We start from the raw sequence: 26,448 nt of genomic DNA on the forward strand, positions 1-26,448 counted from the left end.
TAAGCCAATGGAGCACATATTTATGGACTTATATAGCAGTGGAGGTGTAACATTTTTAACTATAATTGATAATTTTTCCAAATACGCACAAGCCATCCCACTTGCAGCTTCAACTAGTATTCATATAGCAGAAGCTTTGCTTACCTTATTTTCAATAATAGGAGTACCGCATAAAATTACGACAGATTCAGACCCTAAGTTTGACAATGAAGTTATAACTGAAATATGTGCTATGCATAACATAAATATTCACTTCACGACACCATATAATCCGAATTCTAATTCACCAGTAGAAAGGCTTCATTCCACATTAGGCGAAATGATTAGAATACAAAGGATCACGGATAAAAATGAAACAACGAACTTAATGAAGTATGCGATTATAGCATACAATAACTCGGTACACTCCGCTACAGGATTTACTCCCTTCGAATTATTATACGGGCATACGAGTAGTAGAAATCCGCTAGAACTACACTTTCCTAAAGAATTCTACCAAGAATACGTCAATAAACACAAACAAATTATGGGAAATGTGCATAAATTAGTAAGCGATAAACTAGCAAAAGATAAGCAAGCAATAATAGAAAAAGGTAATAAGAATACAGAAATAGCATCGTTTAAAGTAGGCGACAAAGTTTACAAGCAAGTAGCTAAAACGGCTCGCAGCAGTAAATTAGAACCGAAGTATATAGGTCCGTACACGATTGTACGTATACACCCGGAACAAATCGCGGAGATAGTAGGTAAACACGTAAATGCTAAAACAATCAGGGTTCACTTCAGAATGCTGAGACGCCCCGTACATGTTTCAGGAACACCTTCATCTTCATCGCAGCCCTCGGACTCACCGGAGTCACCGCGATTATAGAACCAATCGACAGCCACAATGGTGTATTGGTGCTTAAGGAAGCAATGGTTCGAAACCAGGTGGATACATACCATCTTATTGTGTCATATAACATGTCACGAATACGTGAAATATTCGTAGAAGTATGTAGAGATTATTATACGTTTAATTACAATAATCAAAATATATCTAGCTATAAGGGAAATATAATTAGTAAACATCAAATAGAGTATTTAGTGGGAAACATAGAAAATAAGTTAGTATACTTAGGATTAGAAAGAATAGGATTAGCAGGAGTAAATAGAAGGGCAAAAAGAGGATTAATTGATGGATTAGGCTCTGTAGTTAAAGCAATAACAGGAAATTTAGACCAAGAAGATGCTAGGAGGTTTGAAAGTCAAATAAAAGAGATTAAAAGCTGGTCTGTAGCTAGTGAAAATAAGAACAGGCAAACAGTAGGACTAATGAAAGAATTTATAGCTCAATATAATGATAATTTAAATAAAATTAAGAAAAACCAAGAAAGAATAGAGGTAGCTATAAATGAAATTAAGCACATGCAAGGTTACATTAATGCGGCAGCAATATACAATCAAATCACGGTATGCTTACAGCAAATATATGATAGGTTACTCACCTTAGAGAACGCGGTAACCTTCTCCAACCTGGGTCAACTGCATCCAAGTGTAGTAGATTCAAGTCACCTATTAGAAGAATTAAAAAACATAGAAGGAGAAATAGATTTACAAATTCCGTATAAACCTACGATAGATAACATACACGTTCTAATAAAGTCAATTACCGTCAAAGCCTATAGTACAAATGAATCTCTTAACTTCATATTAGAAATACCGTTAGTAACTAACAAACCTTACTCCTTGCTCCATCTATATGGAATCCCTAATGAAAACAACACGCTCCTTATTCCAAAAAGTCCTTACCTTATCTTGGGAAGTAACGAGTTTGCGTATCCTCGCGAGCAGTGTATACATGTAACAGATTCCGAAGTTATATGCCGACACGTAGAATGGCAGGCCCTGAAGAAGTCAGAAGATTGCATTGCGCAGCTAATTCAACATGAAAAACCGCATAACTGTTCTTATGCAAAGGCAAGCTTTGAAAACAATATAATTCAACAAGTAAAAGAAAATAGTTGGATCGTTGTCCTGAAAAGAGAAGAAGTAATTAAATCCACTTGCGGAAATGATGTCATATATCAACGCAGCAGGGGGGTATCCCTTATTACTGTGAACAATAAATGCAGAGTGAAGATAGCAGAAAGAACACTAACAACGCATCGGCGGTTCCTGAACGTCCAAGAGAGCATCCCGCTACCTAAGACGTATAGCATCCCGAGTAATTTCACAATAAGTGTGAAGTTGGAAGATGTCCCATTGGACAACCTCGAAGACATCCTACAGAAAGCTAAAGAGCTCGAGGAACCTGTCTACATGCCGCCAGTATCATCGAGGCCTAGCTGGTCATCCATCTCCCTCTACATCATCATCATATCAATCAGCGCAGTATTGGTCATCAGGTGGTACTTGACGTACCGCAAGAAGACGTCAGCAGCAGCAGCAGCGCCAGCAGACGTGCAGCAGATACAGCAGCAGCATTCTTCGGCGCGCTTCTCTCTAAAGGGGGGAGGAGTTACGTTAGCATAACGAACAATAAGTGGAAGTGAGAAGTGTAGTGTTACCATTTAGATAACGTAGCTTTAAGAAATTATGTAGTAGTAGTAACTAGTTCTGTAAGAAACGCAAGAGCGATCGGTTGTGCTCTCTTTTATTAAATAAATTCTTTTTTAAAAGTTACATCTCCCTACCCGCTACCTAACTAATGGATATATATTTTTATCACTGTCATTTTCAGAATTAAATTGCAATGCAATAATAGGAACTGTATGGTCACTTTTCTTCCTTCATCTTGTTGGGTAGGTTACGCAAGTAAAGAAGTACTATTTCCCGTGTACTTTACTTTATGTATTTCAGACTGGTGCCCACTTTCGAAACTTTTGGCTCCTCACTTCTTCTAGGCAGGACAGTCATCACATTTCCATTTTCATTGATGTACCTTGTGTTCAGGATAACTTTTACTTTTCATGAAACACAAACTTGCCTTCCTCTTAAACTGCACATACTCTATAACGTCGTCACTATACGATTGTCGGGAAGATCTGTAAATATAAATATAACCAATTAATAACCTTAAAACAATTCACATAAGAATATAAGTATATTTAAAAAAATCTTAATAATCACTTGAAGACAACCTTTCTTCTGTCTGAAGTCAGTTAATAAATGTTTTAATTGTCCGATATGATTAAATATAAATATAAAGAATGTTTTACTTACGTTGTTTATTTGATATTTCCATAGGTTATCTCACGGAAGTTTTTGTATCCATTTTGATTTATTGCACTGCATATATGGAGATTCTTTTTTAAGCAGGTTCACGCTATCAGCTTTAATATAGTATGGCTTCATTTCGGTTCACAACATATTATAAATTCAACCAACTCTAACAGCAAACGATTTAATTATTATTTGTCTTGTTTGGTTTCGATGTAGTGACGCTCCGTTAGGAGTATAGGTGTTCAGTGTAGTGACGTCACATGACATTTGAGGCAGCACTGTCGCCGTTTTGGGATTTAAAATCCACAGATAAAAAATCGAAAATTTCTTTTTAAAAATTAAAATACTTAGAACGTATTAAAAAATAAACGAAATACTGCATAATTTATGTTTACTTATAAGCTATCATATCCAACATATTTTATATTTTATTGTTATAACTGTCAAGTACCCAATTATAACCGGTATTAGCGTTCAATAGAGTTGCCATCAATCGCAATCGTGAATTATTTTATAAAATGTATAGTTAAGGCATAATTTATTATTATTTAGATAATCCATTATTTTAATTGATTTCCACAATAAAAATAACAGCTGATAAAGATGACATATTATGACATGAAATGAATATTTCGAATAGTGCTGCCAGTTGTGTAATTTACCCCAAAAATATTAAAATCGATTAACGAAATTAGCATGTAAATGTTCGCATGGAATATGCTTGTTTACTAGTAAACATAGAAGATTTAAAGTTAAATGACATTTTATTTCTTTTATCAGCTTAAAAACTATCGCTCTGATTTTTTATAGAGTTAACACTTTCTCAATAAAGAGATAACTAATACAGAAAGTTTGTCAACACACGATTTTCTACATAATTATGCAGCTTACTACATAGTTAGTCATTATATTATCAATTATTATTCTTCTTTTTTGTATTTTTAATATTGCTACACTAATACGATACTATAAACTAAATATGTTACAAATACGAATCTTTTTTTAAATATAATATCACTCTTCAATATTTTGCAAGCATTTATCGAATGGGAGAAAATACTATTATGTAGCACTAACATGAATTACGTCAAAATGATATTTTTTTATGATTTTAGCCACGATTATTAAATTTTGTAATCCTTACGGGAAATAGGTTGTACAACACTATTTCAATCGTATTCGTGTGAAATTATATTTGAAAAAAATCCCATTGGCTAAAATATTTTTAATTGTAACCGTCATTGGTTTATGTGGATTCTAGGTAAATTCCAGTTGGCCAATTTCTTTCACACAGTCTCGCGGATAAAAATGGCCGCAGTGTTGTCTTGCAGCTTGAACAGTGCAGTGTTTCATTTTTATCGACTGAAACTTTTGTAATTTTGTGAAGAATTTACAAAATCGTAATTAAACTCCGACGTTGATCGATCTTAAAGTGGTCGTGAAAATGTCGGAAAGCAATAGCCCGAGCATGTTGAGTTATCTAAGACAGTATAGGTTTCAAAGGAACCCAACTCCTGGGACAAGTAGCACAATCATAACACCGTCCTCATCAAATTCTCGTAAGTTTTATTTGTCAATAAATAAGTCATGATATCCGTTTGATGTCCGTTTACGTATTTGAGATTTCACTAAGCACGGTATGGATACCGACCACGTTTGTGACCCTCATTCTGCCACAGTACATATTCAAGGTTTCCATTTTTTATAGTCGCCGGTTTTAATATTTTACCAACCTCTACTTTTATCGTGTCACGCCGTTTCTTAGTTCCACTTACACTGATCGTGAGAAACTTACATCTAACATAATTTCATGGGTGAGCTTTCTCGAGAAACATTACGCAAAAATATGACTGTTTTCACTACCACGTGATACAAATTTTAGTAAATGTCCGTAATATTAAATGAAATGGCGATAAATTTACACGTTACACCTCGTGTTTCAACTATATGTATCAAAATTACGTCACGCGAGCCTTTTGTTGTTACTGCAATATCATAACTTGTGGTGTGGTTGGTATAAATAAACTAGTAAAGTCTAAACTAGTGATAGCTTAGTGGTATGAATCTCAGGGTCCTAGTAGAACGGTCCGAGGTTCGAGTCTCACGGACGCGAACTACGCTATTTCTATGTTAAAAAATATTAGAAGCTAGATACCATTTGCTTTTATGGCAATGTGAGTAAGAGTTACAGTTTGTTAAGTTGTTAGTTTTCCTAAGAGTTTCTTAAAAAAAATAGTGCTCAATGGTGGTGTGAATTCTACCCATTTGTACTTGACAGACATGATAGACTATTGCAAACTATTTTCTCTTTGCATGTGGACAGTTGGACACCCATCCCCAGAAGTGGGGCATAATGAGTCTATGTTTATGATCTAAACTTCTGAACTGAATAAGCATAAAATTGTTGTTTTGGTGTGTTATTGTGTTGTATGAATTCATTAAGATACATTTCAGCAGAGTGTTTCATGTCTTCTCACTTACCTCACTTTATTGTTCTTGATTTTTTATAGATTATAATCTTAACTTTTTATATATTTCCATAAACACTAAATTCTATACAATATATTACTCCTTTCGAATTGTATTGGATAAATTAGATTGATTGGTGCTTTTACAAGTATTTTTGTAAACAAACCAGTTTATCAATTTTTTGCACAATTTTATGTGTTATGTTTCTTCAGGTATGATGTTAATGAAGTATAAGTTTGCAAATATCATAAAAATATACTATTATAAACTAAGTGTTTGAAAGTGTACAGTGTCATATAGTGACAGAGTTTACTAATCTGTTACGATTAATTTTCCTGTTTGTCTGTAAAATCAACAGTATTGTACAAGTAAAATTACCTAGAAAATGGAAAATATACTTTGCTTAATACTTTTATTTCTGATAATTGCTATTAAAAAAATTACCAGAAATGTAATATGATATGTAATATGATATGATATTCATCATATTTTCAAATGAATGTGGTGTAGATGGGATATGCGATTTTTAGAATTTCATCCCCAAAGATTAGACAATAGTGTGCGAAATTATTTCGGCCATTAAAAGCAATGCTATATATCATATATTAAAGCTAAAATTAAAACAGAAAAGGAAACAAGAAATCCATCAGTAACTTCTATATTTATTTCTTGTTAAAAACAGCATCACCAATAAGAATGCCGGCACCAAATGCAGCAAACAGAAACGGTCCAGTTGTGTACAAGAGGATAAGAATCCCAGACTCTGATTCGGATGACTCAGCCTCGCCTGCCAAGAAGCCAGGATTCATTGAACTGACACCTGCTGTAAAGGAAAGAAGATTCAGGAACATGATTGAAATGTTCCCAGATATATCACATATGGTAAGATAGTAAGATAATTATTTAGTGGTTAGGGTAAGACTATTCAGTTTTGATCATAATATAATGAAGGTGGTAGAACCCTTTGTGGTTCGACTCCGGCGGCACCACCGCCACACCTATTTCTACTTAATAACAGCAGTGTTAGGCGCTGCTGTGTTCCGGTTTGAAGGGTGTGGTAAGGGAGACAGACTTTTCCTAGGTGTCCCAGCTTAGTCCAAAGGGGTAGCGGCACATCTGTGGCCGACCTAAGGTAGGAATATCTAATCCTATCTGGGGTTGATTACAGATGTCCATGGGTGGCAGTAGCCATTTACTAGGTGGACTGCATGCTCGTCTGCTACTCCTATATTATAAAAAAAAATGTTACAAAATTTGTAAGAGACAATGTAATTTACCTTTTTTTACTAACTAACAATCATTAAATGAAATGACATCATCAAAATGTACTATGTAGCCTGTAGGATATCACAATATAATTCCAGTTCAGATTTATGAAAATTCTTTTATAAAAAAAAACATTTTCAATTCATAGCTAAAATGAAAAAGTATATTTGCTTTTCAGTTCATAAAAAACACACTACTTAAATACAATTGGAATGAAGAGCGAGCTAGGGATGAGCTTTTGAAGCATGACCCTGAGAGCGATGACAAGCCTAACTCCTCCAGCTTCTTCGGCTCCCGGCCTGGATTCTCTGGACTACCCCGTCAAATTCCCCGAGCTAATGGGAACATAGGGATAGTTAGAGTGACAAGTGGACCAGCAACAAGTAGTAGTAGTAACAGTAATATGATAATAGTCAGGAAACCGCTGTCAGCTAAAGGTGGTCGCGCCCGGAGAGGCAGCAGTGGCAGTGAAGACGATGACTATGGTGTCAGGAAAGGGAAAGATGATAGGGTTTATGATAGGTAAGGTTATTTTAATATAATAAAAAATAATTGTGGATTCACCCAATGACAGTTGCATTGTCTTTTTATTTATAAGATTGACGTAGCATATGGGCTTGTAGCCATTTGACTGAAAGTCGTCACTGCAGCCCATGAATGGATGATTTCATATAGAACAGGAGACATATTTATTTTGTTGTGAAGTCTAAGTGGAATCATGAACAATTCTAGCATCAAATTTATGTATCACGACATAATAATAAATCAATATTCACGTAAAAGTATGACACGCGTCATAACTATGAGATCGTGCAATAGCAAACATAAAAATTTCGTAATGAAGGCATCCAATCCAATTTCAATAAAATGTGAAATGTTAAATGAATTAAATTTCAGTGAGGACTCTGATACAGAAATAACGGATGACCTGATAGGAGACAAGAGGAAGGTGTTTGAATTCCTCAACACCAGCAACATGAATGAGCTATCACTCCTCAGTGGCTGTTCCCAGAAGAAAGCTGAGGCTATCATCGCGCAGAGGCCTTTCAAAGGATGGTTGGATATGGTAAGGTTTACTATCATCACCTTACTACTGACTAGCTAACCCGGCAAACTTTGTACACCTCAAAATCTATTTATCAAATATATTTCATATAAAATATAGCCTATGTTACTCCTGGATAATGTAGCTTTCGAATGGTGAAAGAATTTTTTGAATCGGTCCAGTAGTTTTTGAGCCTATTCATTACAACCAAACAAACAAACAAAGTTTTCCTCTTTATAATATTAGTATATCTATACAAATTTGGTACTGCAGATTTACAGTGTAACCACAATTAGATAATTTTACCATATTATCCTCACTGTCCGCTTCATTTAAAATTATTTAACAGTTAATGTAGTATGAGAAGCCTCCCAATTCTGGATACTTTCATAATAGGTATTGTGACCATGTCGCTGGTAGATTATTATAATCAAATGTACTTGTCACAAAGTGAAATTTCAAGCAAGTTATGAAAACAGATAAAATTTAAGTCTTTCGCATTAAAGTTTAGTTAGTTACCATTACTTCCTTACAATAAAGTGGGATAAACAAATTATTTTCATACATTTCAATGTTTGTACTAACACTTAAACAACAACAAGTTTAATACCAACATTTAACTATTGCTACTAATCAACAGTTAAACGTTTGTAATAGTGGCTAGCACTAATCTTGAGTTTAACTTGACCAATATACATGGGATCTCAATGCAAAGATAAGTGATTTTAATGACAGTAACTTATTTTATTACCCTGAAAAAACTTAGAATTTCTGTATAAAACTAATGTGTGTTGGTTGACTTAAGCTAGTTCATCCTAACTAAATCTTCTCCAACACATTCCAGGTGGAGAAGTTCAATAACAACAAGATGCTGAGCACGGAGCTGCTGAACTCTACGCAGGAACTGCTCAGCACAAGAAACAACATCCAGCGGCTCATGAAGAAGTGCGTGGGGCTCGCGCAGCAACTTGAGTCCGCTGTGGCCGCGGGTGCTGGCCGGTTGAAGCAGCCCGCGACATTGAACCCTGAGTGAGATGCTTTTAAATACTTTTATAGGTCTAGTTATAGATACCAGTTAGCCGGCGGTGCATTGGCGACTCCTCTGGTGTCGCAAATGTCCATAGGCGACGGTGACTGCTTTCCGTCAGGTAGCTCGTGTGCCTTATTGTTAGGTAAAATATACAAAAAAATATATATCAAGTAGTTTCATAGTAAAATTTTTGTGTTAAATTCTATAAGTCTGTGTCGGAACCAAATATACGTTCTTTGTATTTCTAAAAGATTGATTCATTGACTTGACGATGAATGTATGATAGATCAGAGTGAAATATGTATCTAATAACAAACAAATTCTAAATCAGAATCTCTGTTTTATTGGTGCCGTCAGCATAAAAATAAAATTTTGTAAATGCCAGATCTAAAAAATATATATCTTAGATTTATTACTTAAGTATCTGCTTGGTTGGTATAACACCTTTTGAGACAAATCTTCTGCAAGATACGACAGACTTGTATGGCCGCACTATTCTATATAGGTTGTCAATGGATAAATAATAATTAACAGAATTTTTCTATTTTTCAGTTTGAAGCTTGCTCCATACCAACTTGTGGGCTTGAATTGGTTAGCAGTTCTACACAAGCAGGGCGTGTCCGGTATCCTGTCAGATGAGATGGGGCTCGGGAAGACTGTACAAGTGATAGCATTTTTAGCACATTTGAAGGAAACTGGACAATCGAAGAGCACGCATTTGATTGTTGTGCCCGCTTCTACTTTAGGTAAGGACGGAAATTACATTAAATAAGCTGTCATCAGTAGACTACCTTTTATTTAATCATAATATGTTTGCAATTCTGTGATATGATTGCCTTTGAGAAACTGCTGACTACTTCATCGGCACCAAACCATTTATGACAGGAATGTTACCTAAAAGTTGATGACCAATGTATTGTTTCTTTTGGAGGATAAAATAGTGTATTTTATGATACTCTGTTTGCTTTGGTTTTGTATGTTTTGTGTTTCATATTTTGTCCCTTTAAATAAAAACACATCAGCACAAATTGACTGCTACAGGGCAAAGCATTGCTGTATAAAATTTTTTGGCCCTTATTCTTGCTACTAACATACTATACCTGAAAAACATTTAAAGAGTCGATATTATCGATACCACTTCAGGTGCTCATGCGGACTCGAATTGCACAAGGGGATCAAACCCGCATGATAACAAAATCTCCATGGTAAGAGTAACCCTTCAAAATGTTTCTGTACATGCAGATAACTGGAGCAGCGAGCTGTCCCGCTGGTGTCCGTCGCTGCGGGTGAGCAAGTACTACGGCAACCCGGAGGAGCGCCGCCAGCTGCGCATCGAGTACGCGCGCGGCCTCGACCAGATCGACATCGTGCTCACCACGTTAGTATAATCCACATACATATGAACATGACAAAAGACATATTATTGAGTATATAATATTTATTAAGACTCTTAAAGAAAATGCATAGTAGTAACCGACCAAAGAAATTTAGTGAAAGGATTTTTGATAGTTCATATAAGGAGGCGAATAGGATTAGGAAAGTCTGATTGTTTTTTGCTTTATCCAGATTTACAGGCAGGTGCCTTTCACATTAAATCTGCCTATCTATAGTATATTTTCACATAATTATTATAGTAAATGTAATGATTTCCCTACATAATTGAATACTTTCCTTTTCGAAAAATGATCCATCTCACACAAGCTAATAATCAAAGTGTTATGTCATAACTTTCTCTTTAGCATACTATATGCTATGCATGTAATCAAGGCACAAATCCTCATAAAACAAACACAGTGATGGAAAAATTATCGTCATTATTTATTTCAATAGTTACACAATGGTGAGCAGTTGTCCCGAAGAGCGAAAGATGTTCAGAATCACGCCGATGCAGTACGTCATCTATGACGAGGCTCACATGTTGAAGAATATGTCCACACAACGATACGACAATTTGCTCAAAATAAAGGTAAGCTATTAATATCAAAAAGTAATATTATGGTTTTAAATTTTTAATTTAAACAGATTACTTTACTTTCGATTTCAAGTATCTTGACTTGGACAATATTTTTTCGAATGTTAAAACTTTAATTGTGTTCATGCCGCAGCCAAGTGGTTTAATTAGCAGTTTATTTGTCAGAATATAATTTGTGATTTTGTAGTTGTACAAATTAATTTCCATTTCAGTCAAAATACAGACTTCTACTCACTGGCACTCCACTTCAAAACAACCTGTTGGAACTGATGTCGCTTCTATGTTTCGTGATGCCGCATATGTTTTCCGGCAAGAAAGACGATCTCAAGAGCTTATTCCAGAAAAATGCTGTAAGTAGATATGAAAAAGTTTTTTTTTTTTTGTTATATTGGTATAAGAACTATATAATGAACGTGGACTACTGCTTCATCTAAGTTAGTATACTTTTATTGTTGTGGAATGAGGTAGAACCGTTTAGGTATCAGGTATTTGTGATTGAACTCATCTAGAACTTCACATTTGTGATTGTAGGCAGATAGATATGTAGATGCTGTGACCACTAACCCTCAGGTAGACTGCATAATCATTAGCATTTTACATCGATAAAATCATGTTATAATTTGATATATTTCAATTTATTGGTGATTGATTACAGAAATCAAAAACAACAAAGATCACAGAACCGTCCGAGGATGACGTACCGGCGTTCGAACAGAGCCAGATAACGCAGGCCAAGCGCATCATGAAGCCGTTCGTGCTCCGGCGGCTCAAGCGGGATGTACTGCAGGACCTGCCCAGGAAAACCAACCACACGGAGCTATGCCCCATGTCGGAGAGACAGGAGAAGTTGTATAAAGATCTCATTGCTGGGTTCGCGGCTAAGGATGGAACGGTAAGTTATAGTATAAGTTATGTAGAAATCAAAGACAACAAAGATAACAGAGCCGTTCGAGGACGACGTGCCAGCGTTCGAGCAGAGCCAGATAACGCAGGCCAAGCGCATCATGAATTCGCTCGTGTTTCGGCGGCTCAAGTGGGACGTGCTGCAAGACCTGCCCAGGAAGACCAACCACACGGAGCTGTGCCCTATGTTGTAATTTGATCTATTTCAATTTATTGGCAAATGATTACAGAAATCAAAAACAACAAAGATCACTGAACTGTAATATTATAGTTATAGTGTAACTATATTTTTCTGTGGTTCGAAGCAGCAGGAAGATATATGAGATATTCCAACTTACTTCTTAGAGGTATCTACATTTTCTTTGTCAAACTTCAAAGAGGATTAATTTTACTTGGTCTTAATTAAAGTTTATGATGAAATACAGGGTCCTTCATTACTTAGATTTAAAGAACAATTTCTTTGTTTTGTTTGTATTATTATTATTAGTATTATTATTACCATGTATACTTGAAACTGTCAGAATTGTATACATATTTATTACGATAAATAATTCCATCACCCAGATCCACGCAACAACCGAACAGAGCGGCATGTCGATGATGATGGACATGCGCAAGCTCGCGAACCACCCCCTGCTGCTGCGCACGTACTACGACGACGCGCGGCTGCGGCAGCTGGCGCCGCGCCTGGCGCGCGACCCCGCGCACAAGGAGAGCAACGAGCAGTACGTGCTGGAGGACCTCGCCTGCATGTCCGACTTCCAGATACACCAGCTCACGCTGCACCATCACGTGAGTTGACAAACTGACCGGTCACCCTAACTCTACTTGCCGTAGCAGGGTAGATGGCGACCCGGTTTCGTCATGACCACATATATAAGATGACCAGCGAGCAGTATGTGCTTAACGACCCGTCCTGCCTAACTCCCCGATAAATTGCTAATATTGCTGCATTAATTGTTATTTATAGGTGAATCACACCTTTCTATTATTCATAGTAAAATGTTAAAAGTCGCAAAGTACACCAAATCTCCTACCAACCAGATGAACTTTGGGGTATGACCTCTGGGGTTGAAGGATACAGGTTTCAGAAGCCCTACTTGGTAATTTGACAGAATATATATTAGCCCATCATCAATCTCAATTATCACTGCATAGTTTATCTAAATATTTTATCAAAGTACTTCCTTCTTTTTAAAAGTTGTTAAAAAGAAACCAATTATTCTTGATATGTGTCACATGCTACTCATTTTAAATTGTGTTCTAACAAAAATGTGAGAATAAAAGTAGATTTCAATTCCTTACAGTGTATCCACTCATTCAAAGTGCCGGACAGTTTGATAGAGGACTCTGGCAAGTTCCTCAAGCTGGACCAGATGCTGCCAAAGCTGAAGGCGGAGGGCCACCGTGTGCTGGTGTTCAGCCAGTTCACCATGATGCTGGACATCCTGGAGCCCTACATGAAGCTCAGGCGGTACCGCTACCTCAGGCTGGACGGCAGCACCGCTGTTAATGACCGGTGAGTTGTTACAAGGTGTGGACAATCATATGCATCATTATCATTTGTGTTATATAAGTATTATATATCTTATAACATTAAATTGCCAACTGTATATACATCACTTATACTTGAAGGCAAAAGTTGGTAACTTGTGGTTTGACACTGGAGCCACCACCACAGCACCTTATTTCTTCCTCATAACAGCATTGGTAAGAGCTGCTGTGTCTTCATTGAAGGGTATGGTAAGGGAGTCATACTTATGTGAGGTATTCCAACTTATTCCTCAGGGGTATGGCAGTGACCATGTATTGCTTTTTTTTTGTAGCAGCAAGAACTTTATGTTTTATACATTACTCAATTAAAATTGTAATTTTTGTTTATCTGTATGAACCATTATTTCTTTAGGGTACTAACTCTGGAACCTTTCAGGAAAATATCTAAATAAATAAATTATATTTCTATTTCCAGACAAGACTTAATAGACCAGTACAACAACGAGGACATCTTCGTGTTCCTGCTGTCGACGAAGGCCGGCGGGCTCGGCATCAACCTCACGGCCGCCGACACCGTCATCATACACGACATAGACTTCAACCCGTATAACGATAAGCAGGCTGAAGATAGGTCAGTTCATAATTGCTATTAGTCGTACATTCATTGCAGGTTTGGAAGGTATAGATAGAGTATGGCCAAATGGAATGAATGATCCTAAAAGTACCAACGCTACACAATTAAAAAGTGTGTCACTTGAAAGTGTCTTTGAAAGGGTATGGAAGTCTGCAGACTAATGTATCTGTATATGGATGACTATCTTAATTCTGAGGAGTAGCAAACTATCTTTGATCATATTCACGTAGTTACATCTTTATGTCCTTCGAAATATTGAAAAGTGTTCGCCTTAAACCATTACTGTCCCAATGATGGATATGGGTCTCCTCTCATGAAGCGAGGGCTTTAGGCTCTTGCCCAAATCATGCTGGCCAAGTGCTGATTGGTATATTTCACACACATTTGAAAACTCTCAGGCATACGTACAGGTTTCCTTAGATATTTTTGCTTTGAAGCGACTTATAGTAATAAAATACTTTAAATTTACATACATTACTGAGATGTCTTGATAGTTACTGTACAATACTTTGTTATTAAATACTTACCACCTTAATGTCTCATTGATTTTGTTTTACATATCTTTAAGTTGTCAGAATATAATGTAAAATTTTCATTACAGATGCCATCGGATGGGTCAAACCAGGCCGGTGACGATCTACCGGCTATTGAGTGCGGGCACTATTGAGGAAGGCATCTACCAAGTGGCACAGGAGAAACTTAACCTGGAGAAACATGTCACAGGAGCTGATGGTGAGTTTACTTTATATTTTATGAAGGATACATGTAATGTAAAAGAGTAAGTGTATAGTTGTCAAGTGGGCTTAGGAAGCAAAATACATAAAATGATGAATTTTAATAATAAAATGTCATTGATAAATTGAAATCTTTCATTAATTAAATATATTTTTATGTCATCATACATTTTTTTACGCGGACTAAGCCGCGGGTTCTGCTAGTATAGTATATTTATTTCATTTGTGGAGATACTTATATATAGGTACAGTAATTATTCTTATAATTACTTACGACCAGACAGATATCTAAATGACGAATTTAGATTTATATTTCTTTGTGTGAGCGTTTGTGTATTTGCCTATCTGTTTGTTCACGGCACCTGCGACGCAGAGCATCCTAGTGTGTAGAAAACGTGTTTTTATTTTAATAATTACTTCTTTAATTAAATGTCCTTTTGCTTTCAGAAAATGAGCCAACCGAGCAAAAGAACGTCGTGCGACTGCTCTCAGCCGCCCTGGGTCTAACCTCACCCAACAAATGATCAATGCCAACCGACAACATCATTGTCATTGACTAAGATGTGTCGACCCATGACTTGACATTCACCCACTGACAGAGTGAACGGTGAATGATGAAGTGATAAGTGATAGTAATCAGTGTGATAACCAGTTGATGTAAATGTTGTATGTATACCCTGTGAAATTATATGTTAGACTAAGTGACCAAAGTGAGTATTTATTGATGTGGGAGTGATTATGATGATGTAGGAGTGTGGGTGTTTTCCTCCAAGTATTTGAAGGTCGGTAATGCATATGTTTGATTATTATTAAATTTTAGTTAATGGTATACTGCTTTTTGACATAGAAATGGTTTCGACTTTTAAAAAAGTTGCACAGAAAGTGTAATTCTCAATATGATTGTAATTCAGAAAAAAATACTAAATAAATCTTTAAACTTCCCAAAGTCATTGTTAATTTGTGGAACATAAATATCAATCAATAATAAAAATAATAAAAATCAATCAAAAATAAAAGTGTAATCAATAATAAAAGTATAAAGTAATGGTTTATTTTCATATGGTCATTGTTTTCAAAGAACAGAACTTACAACTCTATTTCTGGTCTTCATAAAATTGTACTGTTTCACTTAAATGGATAATTTGTGCAATAGCATTTATATGCTACCTATGTAAATGTCTTAATCAGTGCAATTATTAATAGACCAATAACAATATAATAATCATCTATTCATATCTTTTGCATGGTTCGAATATAATAAGGGTTGTAATCTGATATGTTTATTATTTATTTACTTTATTAATAACAAGAGTATTATGCATTATTATACGGAATGATTAGCAATTGTGCAGTAATTTCGTGTAGATAATAAAATAATAATATAGTTCCTTAATATAAGTAAGTGCTTAGATACAAAATCAGACTGGTAGCAACTTTGGTCTGCAGGATGCATAGTACTAAAGATTCCACTGAATTATAAATATATGAATAAATTGAAATGTATACAGTTATTATAGTGTTCAGAGCTTAAACAATAAAGTTTTCACAAAGTCAGTGTAATAATGTATTTATTGTATACTCATTTTATACAATACACACGTTTATGTAGTGTACAAATTAAAAGTAAGGTTAAATTGAAATAGGATTGAGATTAATACATTGACTGAATTCTATGTTATTAAATTATAATCTGTATAACTTGGTCTGTAGTCCGACACACTTTACTGTGCGCGAGGCGTCTTTCGAAAATATTTATTTGCTGCCAACTACATGACAAATTTTTCAATTTCCCTGTAAAAAGTTGTTAATTTTTGAATTAATTTAATAGAATTATGTTTGTTAAGAAGGTTATTTGTCAATAAAATGAATAATTTTTCGCATTATTATTAGTCACTTGTAATATTATCCTTACTAATATTATAAATCCGAAAGTAACTCTTTCTGTCTGTCTGTCTGTTTGTCTCTTCTTCACGCCTAAACCACTGAACCGATTTTAATGAAATTTTGTACAAAGATAGTCTAAAACCCAAGAAAGGACATAGGATAGTTTTATCCCGGAAATCCCAAGGGAGCTAGGGATGGCGATCTAAAATCAATTAATCAGAGAATCGATCTTTTGGACCAAAAAGTCGATTATTTTAATCGATATTAGTAAGCATTGAATTGTAAACGATGCATTTGATCAAGTGATGATCTTTAGCAAAGTTGTTGTCCATGAGCCCACGAAGGTTTCAGAGTTGGTACGACCAATTTTCGCCAGATGGCGCCACTGTCATTGCAATGAAGGTACGAATTTTCAGTTTTATGCATGTTAGTATGTCACATTATTTTCTTTTAAACGCGGGCGTAGCCGCGGGCAATAACTAGTGCTAAGTATAATAATTAAAAATTTTCCCTTCTTAGGTACTTTTGTCAACCTAGCAAAATTATGATAGCTAGTGGCGCATATGCCACATGCAAAGTTTGTTGGACTACACCTATGTTCAATTGTTCGTGTTGTATATTTGTATAAGCTGACACTGCCTTATAGCAATAATGCCAAGGTTCAATCAAACATAACATTGTATTTTTGTATTATTATTTTCTGGGTTTATAAACATAGCTCCTAATCCTAATTGACATATCCTGGTTGCGTCATTTTTTGTCCCACTGCTGGGCAAGTTTCCCTTCACAATTGGGAGAAGTCTGGGCCAATTCGTCACGCTTATGTAACTCAGAATTCTGGATGTAAAATTGCATATCAACTAAGGGACAATACTTGCGATATGCATCGTCAGATGTCGCGCGAAATAGCATGAAGCAGCCACATCTATCTTGGGTCTTGATTATATCTCATGTCTTCTGATTGTGTTCCTTATTTTTGCCCACTAATAGTGTATAATTTTTGACATACATACATTATACAGAAAAGAAATGCTCAATATAAAAATGAGGCTTCCAATATTTTGACACTCTTCTTAATTTTGTCCCGAATTCAATCCTAAATCATAAAAAAGAAATTAAAATTGTAATTTTAATAAAATTGTAAACAAGTACCCAAAAAAATAAGGAAACCGTAAAATAAAAGGAACTTGAAATGATCTACATATAAAAGTACTTATAGTTTTTCTCTATAAATATTTTTAAGTTGTGACGCTTAAGAATGACAATATCAGAATTTAAGTTGTTTTAAATTTGAAATATGTTATAATATTATAATCAGTTTAATATAGTTCATGCATAATTAATTTCCCTATATATAATTTAAGTGTATGCAATATGTTTGAAAGCTGGTTATCTCATATTCTCTAATAAAAATATACCACCAAAGTAACAATTATTTACTTAGCATGAATTTGTAATGTATTTTTTATTTAAGATATTTATTTAGTTAAATTTTTAGTTATATTTATAGTTTAGTTAACATTCCGAAAATCTATTTACATAATATGTTTGCGCGATCACATTTGTCCAAAACCAACAACTTTTTTAATTTTAATGTTTATATTCTAAGATCTAAAATAGAGTGCCAGTCATTTCCTATTATAAATGTATGCAAAATTACACCACAAAAGTGAAAAACAGTTACATAATTTTATCATATTTCTAAATTGCTCTATATTGATTTAATCAAGATAGTTGGTTTGATTTTTTTTAAAGATTATTAAATGAGCATGCAGGTAAGTGGTCACTATCGTCAATGGACATCAATAAACAGCTCGAAATAGAACAGGATTTCTACCTGAAACCGATAACAGATGCATTGCAACCTCTGAATAAGATGTCTGCCGGCATCCACACCTGTCTTCCAAAACGTAAGAACGCTAGACATGCTTCACATTAATAGTTGTGATGGTGGTACCTCTTGATCGAAACTACCACCTTTTATATTTTGTCATACGTTTTCTTCAGACAATTTCTTCTATTAGCAATAAACTCTTTTTTTTTGTAGATAAGTATTTAAATAATCCATGGCCTATATGGTTGTTACTCGAATTGACAATATATTTGTATGGTACGAATGGATGTGGTCGCATTTACGCAATTTTAGTTATGTTTATTTTTGAAATTAGTTTAATTTTAAATACTGTGTAAGTGTATGAAGAGATCTGGCAATATATTGCGATTTACATTTGAATTAAATACAATTTTGACTTAAAAATAGTACATTACGATACGCGTGGCCAAAGTAGCCTATTTTTGCACGGCGTGAAGTTAGACTGCTAGTGCTAGTGCTAAACGCCGTGCACATAATAGGCTACTTATGTCACAAGTATCGTATACTATTTTATAGCTCGTGTGACATAAACCCGCTTATACTTGTGAAGTAATATTAAAAAATATGATAATTATTTTGAAACTTATAAATGCTTGAAACTAAAAATTATGAATTAAAAAAACAATAAAAATGTGACACAACCAAAACCATTGAAATTTGATGTGAAGAAGTCTTGATTTAGAAAATTTAGTAATTATTCTGCTCTTGTGATAAAGACAAATCTAACACCACACATACGTCGAAATCTATCAAGCCATTTAGGCTACATACAGGCGTCTAGACCAATGACTTTTAATGGAAACTCCACCTAAACGTTTTAAAGAAACATATGATAAGCAATCACATAATGTACTAATACATGACTAATAAGTACTAGTGATACAGTAGAAAATCGATTATCCGGACCTCAGTTATAAATATTCGCGATTATTCGGATTGACAAACGTGAACAAGTAACTTTGTAATAGCCCTTGCAAATCGGCCACATTTTGTGTGACATGTGCATTTAAATTCCGGAAAGTCGCCAAATCGCAACTAAAAGTTACTATAAAAAACAAAAACCCGATTGCTAAAAATATAGCCTATGTTATCTCCACAATTTAGACGAATCCAAAGACACATCATATGTCAAAATTAGTGAAGTCGTTTGAGTTTGCCAAAGAATGAAAAATACATACGTAACAAACATATAGTCGAAAAAGATTACCTTCCTAAATCAGTTTAAATAACTTTTCTTCATGAACTCAATTATCCAAATTTTCGATAATCCGAATGCCACAAATACGACAACAAATAGGTCGCTTAGTCGAGATTCTACTGGAGTAGTATTATGGCTAATTTTGATAATGATTCCTAATTTAAATATCTCCTACTATGGTGTGTAGCGAAAATACACAGTCAAAACAAACAATAAAACTCGATAAAGCCCAACAGTTAGTCTTATAGTGTTGCTCTTGCTTAGTATATACACAATGGCAAAAACATTTATAAATACGTCCAAAATTAGTACATTACAATACGAGGACGAAAAATTTTTTTCTGACAAGTGTGAGTTTGCAGGCCGAGCCGCAGGCGAGGACTGCAATCACACGAGTCAGAAAAACATTTTTCTTCGAGGACTGCAATCACACGAGTCAGAAAAACATTTTTCGTCCTCGTATTGTAATGTACTAATTTTGGACGTCAATTTACGCACGCCGTGATATAAAAAATATTAATATAATTATAGCTTTAAACAAAATACTCATTACTCACTTTTAATTTTTAAATGGCATTTAAAAGTATGAAACGTTCATAGCTATGTTTATTTTTTACAACTGTGAGGGTAGTGTATTAATATTCGTACGGTGTAAAAATCAGCAGAAATGCGTGGCTAAAATGCGGGTTTAGGTCACAGAGTGCTATAAAATATTATGTTGTTGTGGTACCATCAGGGCCGGATTTAGAGGTCTAGAGGCCTTGGGGCAACAAAGGAGTGGAGGTCCCCTGGCCCCAAATTATTTTCCGAATAAAATGAACAATTTTTTCAGTTGAGTTTTTCAATAAATATTTTATTGTGAAACGCAGGTAGATTCTTCTAGTATTCATGTTTGTACAAAGTACTGTAGATAAAGGTAAAACAGCGAAAAAAATATCAAAGGAAAAGATTTTTTTTTACTAGTTTACTAGTCGGAATTTAAAAAAAAACGACGTCTATTGTGGGGGCCCCTCTTTTGTGGAGGCCCCGGGGCTGCCGCCCCGGTTGCCCTCCCTTAAATCCGGTCCTGGGTACCCTTATGTTTCATTGCTGGGCACATTTCTCTTCATAATTGGAGATACTTGAAGCATGAAAAATTGTAAAATAACGTAGTATATATAAGTAGTATTTATATTTTATAGCAAACAATAACTATAATACTAATTCTGTCCCAGAACTGATGATATATATACGATTATAAAAAAAAAACCTTCAAAATTATTTGAGAAACGAAGTTGTATGTATGTATCATTATTAATGTCATGTCTACAGATGTGTCGAATAGACTTACTGTGTATAAAATTATTATTAATATTATCTAGATGTAAGATTTATTATCATGCCTGAATATGTGAACACCGCAGGTCACGGTACATGTTAGTTTTGATATGAGGTTTTATTTCATACGCCCATCCTTATGTTTTGTATACGTTTTAGGTTGAAATTGAATAATAAACGCGCTGACGTGAAATACAAGTTATAAAAATATTTAAGCAACAAACATTAATGAACAAACATGGATTTAAATCTTTAGATATGGCACCACCTAAGAATCTACATTTGTCAATAAGTGAGAGATAGTGATATTTTAAAAGAATAAATTTAATAACAATAGTTGTAATAATTTAGAGGCCCACTAGACGCATACAACGGATTAATGTGATAACTTTATTTAAACATATATTTGACATATTTAACGATTTAAGTCTATGTAATAGTTCAGTATTGATTCAAAGCCAATCGAATATGCTTTCTGTGAATGGAATTGACTTGTATTCCAAATTGTTATGTGGGAACGTATGTTGCATGTATTCGATGTAATTATTATTAGCATTTTGTACTGCGGCTGTAACACCTTTGAGTATTTTAGATATAATATAATTTGACATTGCTGAATACAGAACTGGTTTTGGCCAAAACTTGTCTTTCTTTTTATTTACAATTTCAGTTCATGTGGAAGTTAAAAATCCAGATCGATCGATCGATCGATCGATGGTAATTAGGAGTCTAATAATACTCTATTAGTCCGCATACCTAACATCACATTGTTTACTTAACCCTGCTTCTCAATCGAAGGGTCCGAGGTTTGATTCCCAGGCACGTACCACTGATGCACGCACGGTTGAAAAAAGACTGATGAAAAACCTATATTTCGCCATAGCGATAGACTGGTCTTAATACTTTGAAGACTTTGTTCAGTATAGTATGCTGCATAATAGGTACCATCTTAAAGGTGGTAGAACCCTTTGTGGTTCGACTCCGGCGGCACCACCGCCATACCTATTTCTACCTAATAACAGCAGTGTTAGGCGCTGCTGTGTTCCGGTTTGAAGGGTGTGGTAAGGGAGATAGACTTTTCCGAGGCGTTCCAGCTTAGTCCTCAGGGGTAGCGGCGCATCTGTGGCCGACCTTAGGTAGGAATATCTAATCCTATCTGGGGTTGATTACAGATGTCCATGGGCGGCAGTAGCCACTTACCATCAGGTGGACTGCAGGCTCGTCTGCTACTCTCATATTATAAAAAAAAAAAAACCTAAAAGCTTCATGTAGTAAAAGAAGTCGTCGCTGAGCGAGAGCGGAAGTTTTATTTATAAACAACGCCACCTGGTTCCGGGTGAGTTTTGTGGTATTCCCGAGTATGTCGTAAATTATGCTTACAGTATTTACGGATCTCAGATCATCTTTAATTGAAGCATGGATTATCAAAGTTTTTGATAATAATATTAGTTGCAATGGTGCGTTGGTTGTAAAGAGTAATCGCAATTGAAATTTTAGCTACAATTTTTAATAACGCTAGGCAGGAAAGGTATGCACAGTTTCTAAGTTAAATACGGAAATATAAGTAATAGATAAAACCAATAAGTTGATGACTGCAGTAGACACTCGTGCTTGGTTTTTACTAACTTTTTGCAAAAGTTATTTTAAACCGATGACTGATTTTCCACATATTTCGTTTTCCGTTTGAGTGGCTACCGCTTTTTATTATTTCATGTCGCCCTCAGTGTCAGTCACCGCGAAAGCGTTTCCGGTGTAACACCTAGTGCTGTTTGATGTACTCTTCGTCGTGGGAAACTGTTGCATAAGTTGGGAAGAAAGCTACTGTCCAAGTTACGGTACCGTAAGTGAAGTTGAAGGTAAAAGTGGGTAGAAAGATAACAGTCGAATCGAAATTGACAAGCACAATGTGATTTACAGTTGATCACTGAACAGTTAAAGCAGACCGAATTATTGCGAATCGAAACTCCCCGCTGCGGGCGCACTAACCGTGCAATTGCACGATGTAGAGCAAACATTGATTCATTGCTTCAATGACTGGAGCCGTTTTCCAGCAAGCGGCACTAGCGGCCGGCGCGCTTAGCTTCCTTTCATCACGGAGGCGATGAAACACGGTAAGCAGCGCAGTGGCCGATGTATCGTTGGATAGAAAACTCCTCCACCCAATGGTGCGCGCGCGGCGTCAGTCGGCACACCGCCCGGGCGGGCGCCACACGACCGGAATCTGCGCGAGCGACGGGCGACGCGAACAAAAATAATTTCAGTGAAATAAAACGCGAATCCGCCAACGACCGCTGTAACACGCGAGCGCACGATTCTGGTAAGTGACTATTTATTCGATCCACATCGAAAAACAATCGCGAAAGCATTCCCTAATTAGATCTATTATTAGTGCGGTTAGTATTTTCGGCCGCTGCATCGAGGGAGAGGTTATGCGTTTTACGCGTTTTCCGACTATAGTTTTCACGCGCGTCCGCGGACCCGACGTTGACCTATAAATTCCGGTCTACGACGTAGTTTCGGCGTCTGCGAATTTTACCGACTCAAATGTCGAACGGGCGAAATGAAAGTGCAATTGCATTTGTTCATTCGCGCCTACGCTGGTTCCGACGCGGATTTCTACCGGCTAATTGCTAAGTGGCTAATACAAAATACGATTTCTTTTTGACTGGAAGAGTTTACGATAAAATAAACACGTCGGCCTGAATACCGGTGCAGTTGAACATCATTAGTAGAGCCACCTACTGCATTACTATTTCAGTTTAGATAAAATGTTATTCAAATCTCGTACACGTTACCTATGTATACCTACTTTGTATGAATCAGAAACGATGTTTGATATTTAAATGAACTAAGGTATCATCACTGAATAACGATAAGTATTATTGTAGTAATATTACCCGTGTCATTTTGCAAGTAATGCAAAGCGTAGGCACACATTGTGGCTAGTAGTCTTGACTTGGTTCTTCCTTTAAACATCATCACATAACATCGGAAAATAGTCGGCAGGCAAAATAATAAACAAAATATTACTTTAAAGATTTTATATACATGTACACGCCTATTAATGTTTCAATACAAGCATTATTTTCGTTACGTATCAACTGTATAATTCCTGGGTAGCATTTTTTGCATGTTTAGTGTAGCGAAACCAACTCAAATAGAAATTTTAATTATTTCGTATTATTTAACGCTATATATCTAAGTATCCGATATCTAGCGAACGAAATACGTATTTTACATCAAGGACTAAACTGATAGACTTTAGAAAATAATTAATGTTATCTTGATTGACTTTTTGCGTTATATTTGCAGACTGTAAACGGTGTTATTTGCGTCATTTGCATTTTCACAAAATCTGACACTGTGTGACTAATAGCATGCATTACATATCTATTCATCAAGATAAGAAAGAATCTGAGTTTGGTGCGATTTTTCATGTTTTCATAACGTAAAAAAAACTTTCTGATAATAATTTTACTTGTTGATTTGAAAGTCGTGCTCTGTCGGTAATAAAATGTGCGAAAATTAACGTTGAAATTCGAATTAAAAGCTGTTAAAATTAGCAACACTTCAATAAAGTTATACCGATATAATTTATTATTTATGAATAATAAATATACTTAATTCAGGCTAGTATAAACTTTAGTAATAACATTACAATAAGGATATCTTAAGCTTACATCGTAACATACATGGTAACATTGAACAAAAATATTTATAACAATACTATCTTATCTTACTACAATAACAGTAGTTAGATGGATGTCTGTAATTAATCCCAAATTGGATTGGAATCCCATTTCATGCTGTTACAAAAGCGTCGCTACGTCCGAAGTCTTAAGTTGCAACGATTCGTAAAGTTTTGTCTCACCATACCATGAGAATTAGGTACACGACAGCTCAAGAAAAGTAATTCCTGATCACTTGCTAGGATCGAACTCAGGATTTCAGCATAGCATCTGCTAACACATCGGGTTGCACACCTATGGAGTTTCTTACTCTGCTTCTTCTCCATAGTGAAACACCTTCCGAAGTGGTGGTAGTTTGTCGACTTTGAAAAAGTATCCTATATGAATTAATTTAAAATAAATGAGATTTGAATTTGAATTAGCATAGCAGCATAGGGTTGGTAAGGTGTCCACTGCGCCATTTGTTAATATAAATGCAATTAAAAGTTTAAAGTCCACAAACCAAAAATCACGAAGGCGTGTGTCTTCAGAATTCAATTGCTAACAAAAGTTAGGTAATTCTGCATGTAAGTTCTTGGTTAGCCAACGAGACCTACCGAGTGAACGATAGAGCGAGGTCGTTACCCCTGAATTGAGACTCGGACGTAACACAGGCGGGCAACTTCGCTGGATGTAACCGAATTGGTTCTAGCAAAAAGTTGGCTATATACAACACGCTTAAAAGTCCTGGTTAATCCTTCAGTTTCACGTTTGGTTGCAATTAAGCGGAAGAAAAAAGTATAAAAAAATTAAACAGTAGATAGTAATCTCTCATCTTATTTACAAAAGTTAGAAACTATGGACGCTACGGATACATTTGAAATATGAATATCAGAATCACATTGATCTATAATGTTAAACTTTTAAAAAGGTAACTACTTTTAAAACTTACTAAGACAAATTCTTAAAAGTCTCACTGCTAACGGAATACAATTTAATCGATGTATTCGATACCAACATAAAGATAAAGATAATTTATTTGTTGGTACTGATTAGTTAATTCCAAGTTTACATTATTAAATGTAATTAAATGTATAAACTGCAGTGCATGGACTTAGCAATTACAGGTAATACACATCCGACTATGTTTTTAAAACACCTAAAAGCAACCGGTAAGTTATAACTTCTGTAACGATCATTTCGACTATTTTTCCATAGTAGTTTTAACAATACAATTTACTGAATCAAACGAAATTAAGGATTAGTATATAAATGTATGAAAAAATGTGTATTTACTTTAAAATTAGCCTTTTCCTTTAGTTTGCCATATACGTTCCAGAATTTGATCCTTTGAAGCGACACTATCTGATGATGGAATAGGTAATACAGGGTGTGTTTTTTTTTTTCAAAATGTAAGTACCTACTCGTTCGTTTCCCGGCTGAGCAAATGATGCAGTTTTAGTTTTTATCAAAATCGACCCCGTAACTCTTTTCAGCATTTTCGTTAATCATTATAGTTTCGGATTTGGCCCTGAAGGCCCGTTTGAAAAATTCATCCTGTATACCATAAATATTTTAGCAATTAATAATACTACAAACGGCGATAACTATATTTTTCATAATGTAAAAGTTTGCGATGTAAAGTGCAAGGACAACGTTTATCGTAGCTATGCTGGCGTGCAAATCGTTTAACGTATAGTAGTCCTTATTTTCTGGCTAACGTTGAAGTAAGGTTTATGTTATAGGTAAGCGTAAGT

At 35.3% G+C, this 26,448-nt stretch overlaps 2 protein-coding genes across 3 annotated transcripts in view; both read left to right on the top strand.

Moving 5' to 3' along the window:
* Positions 1-4,496: 4,496 nt before the first annotated feature.
* Positions 4,497-15,643, top strand: Etl1 (SWI/SNF-related, matrix-associated actin-dependent regulator of chromatin, subfamily a, containing DEAD/H box 1). The gene is made up of 15 exons (XM_073093453.1): positions 4,497-4,763; positions 6,356-6,555; positions 7,118-7,461; positions 7,837-8,005; positions 8,829-9,013; positions 9,567-9,760; positions 10,257-10,392; positions 10,845-10,980; positions 11,199-11,336; positions 11,642-11,878; positions 12,454-12,681; positions 13,197-13,408; positions 13,859-14,014; positions 14,619-14,749; positions 15,199-15,643. The coding sequence occupies exons 1-15, from the start codon at positions 4,649-4,651 to the stop codon at positions 15,273-15,275; spliced, it is 2,658 nt and encodes an 885-aa protein (XP_072949554.1). The 5' UTR covers positions 4,497-4,648; the 3' UTR covers positions 15,276-15,643.
* A 7,495-nt stretch (positions 15,644-23,138) lies between these two features.
* The window catches only part of LOC140757616 (MIF4G domain-containing protein A), a 42,591-nt gene continuing 39,281 nt past the window's right edge, over positions 23,139-26,448 (top strand). For both annotated transcript variants that reach the window (XM_073093454.1, XM_073093455.1), the window contains exon 1: positions 23,139-23,340. The gene's annotated coding sequence lies outside the window, so the exon portion shown is untranslated. The remainder of the gene's footprint in view (positions 23,341-26,448) is intronic.

Source organism: Epargyreus clarus, unplaced genomic scaffold, assembly GCF_041222505.1.
Source record: "Epargyreus clarus isolate Ecla_fem2 unplaced genomic scaffold, WU_Ecla_fem_2.2 ptg000004l, whole genome shotgun sequence".
Taxonomy (NCBI): domain Eukaryota; kingdom Metazoa; phylum Arthropoda; class Insecta; order Lepidoptera; family Hesperiidae; genus Epargyreus; species Epargyreus clarus.

Coding starts and splice junctions, on each gene's coding strand:
- Etl1 (XM_073093453.1), top strand. CDS start 4,649: ATGTCGGAAAGCAATAGCCCGAGCATGTTGAGTTATCTAAGACAGTAT. Junction 7,462..7,836: donor GATGATAGGGTTTATGATAG/GTAAGGTTATTT, acceptor ATTAAATTTCAG/TGAGGACTCTGATACAGAAA. Junction 11,337..11,641: donor GCTTATTCCAGAAAAATGCT/GTAAGTAGATAT, acceptor GATTGATTACAG/AAATCAAAAACAACAAAGAT.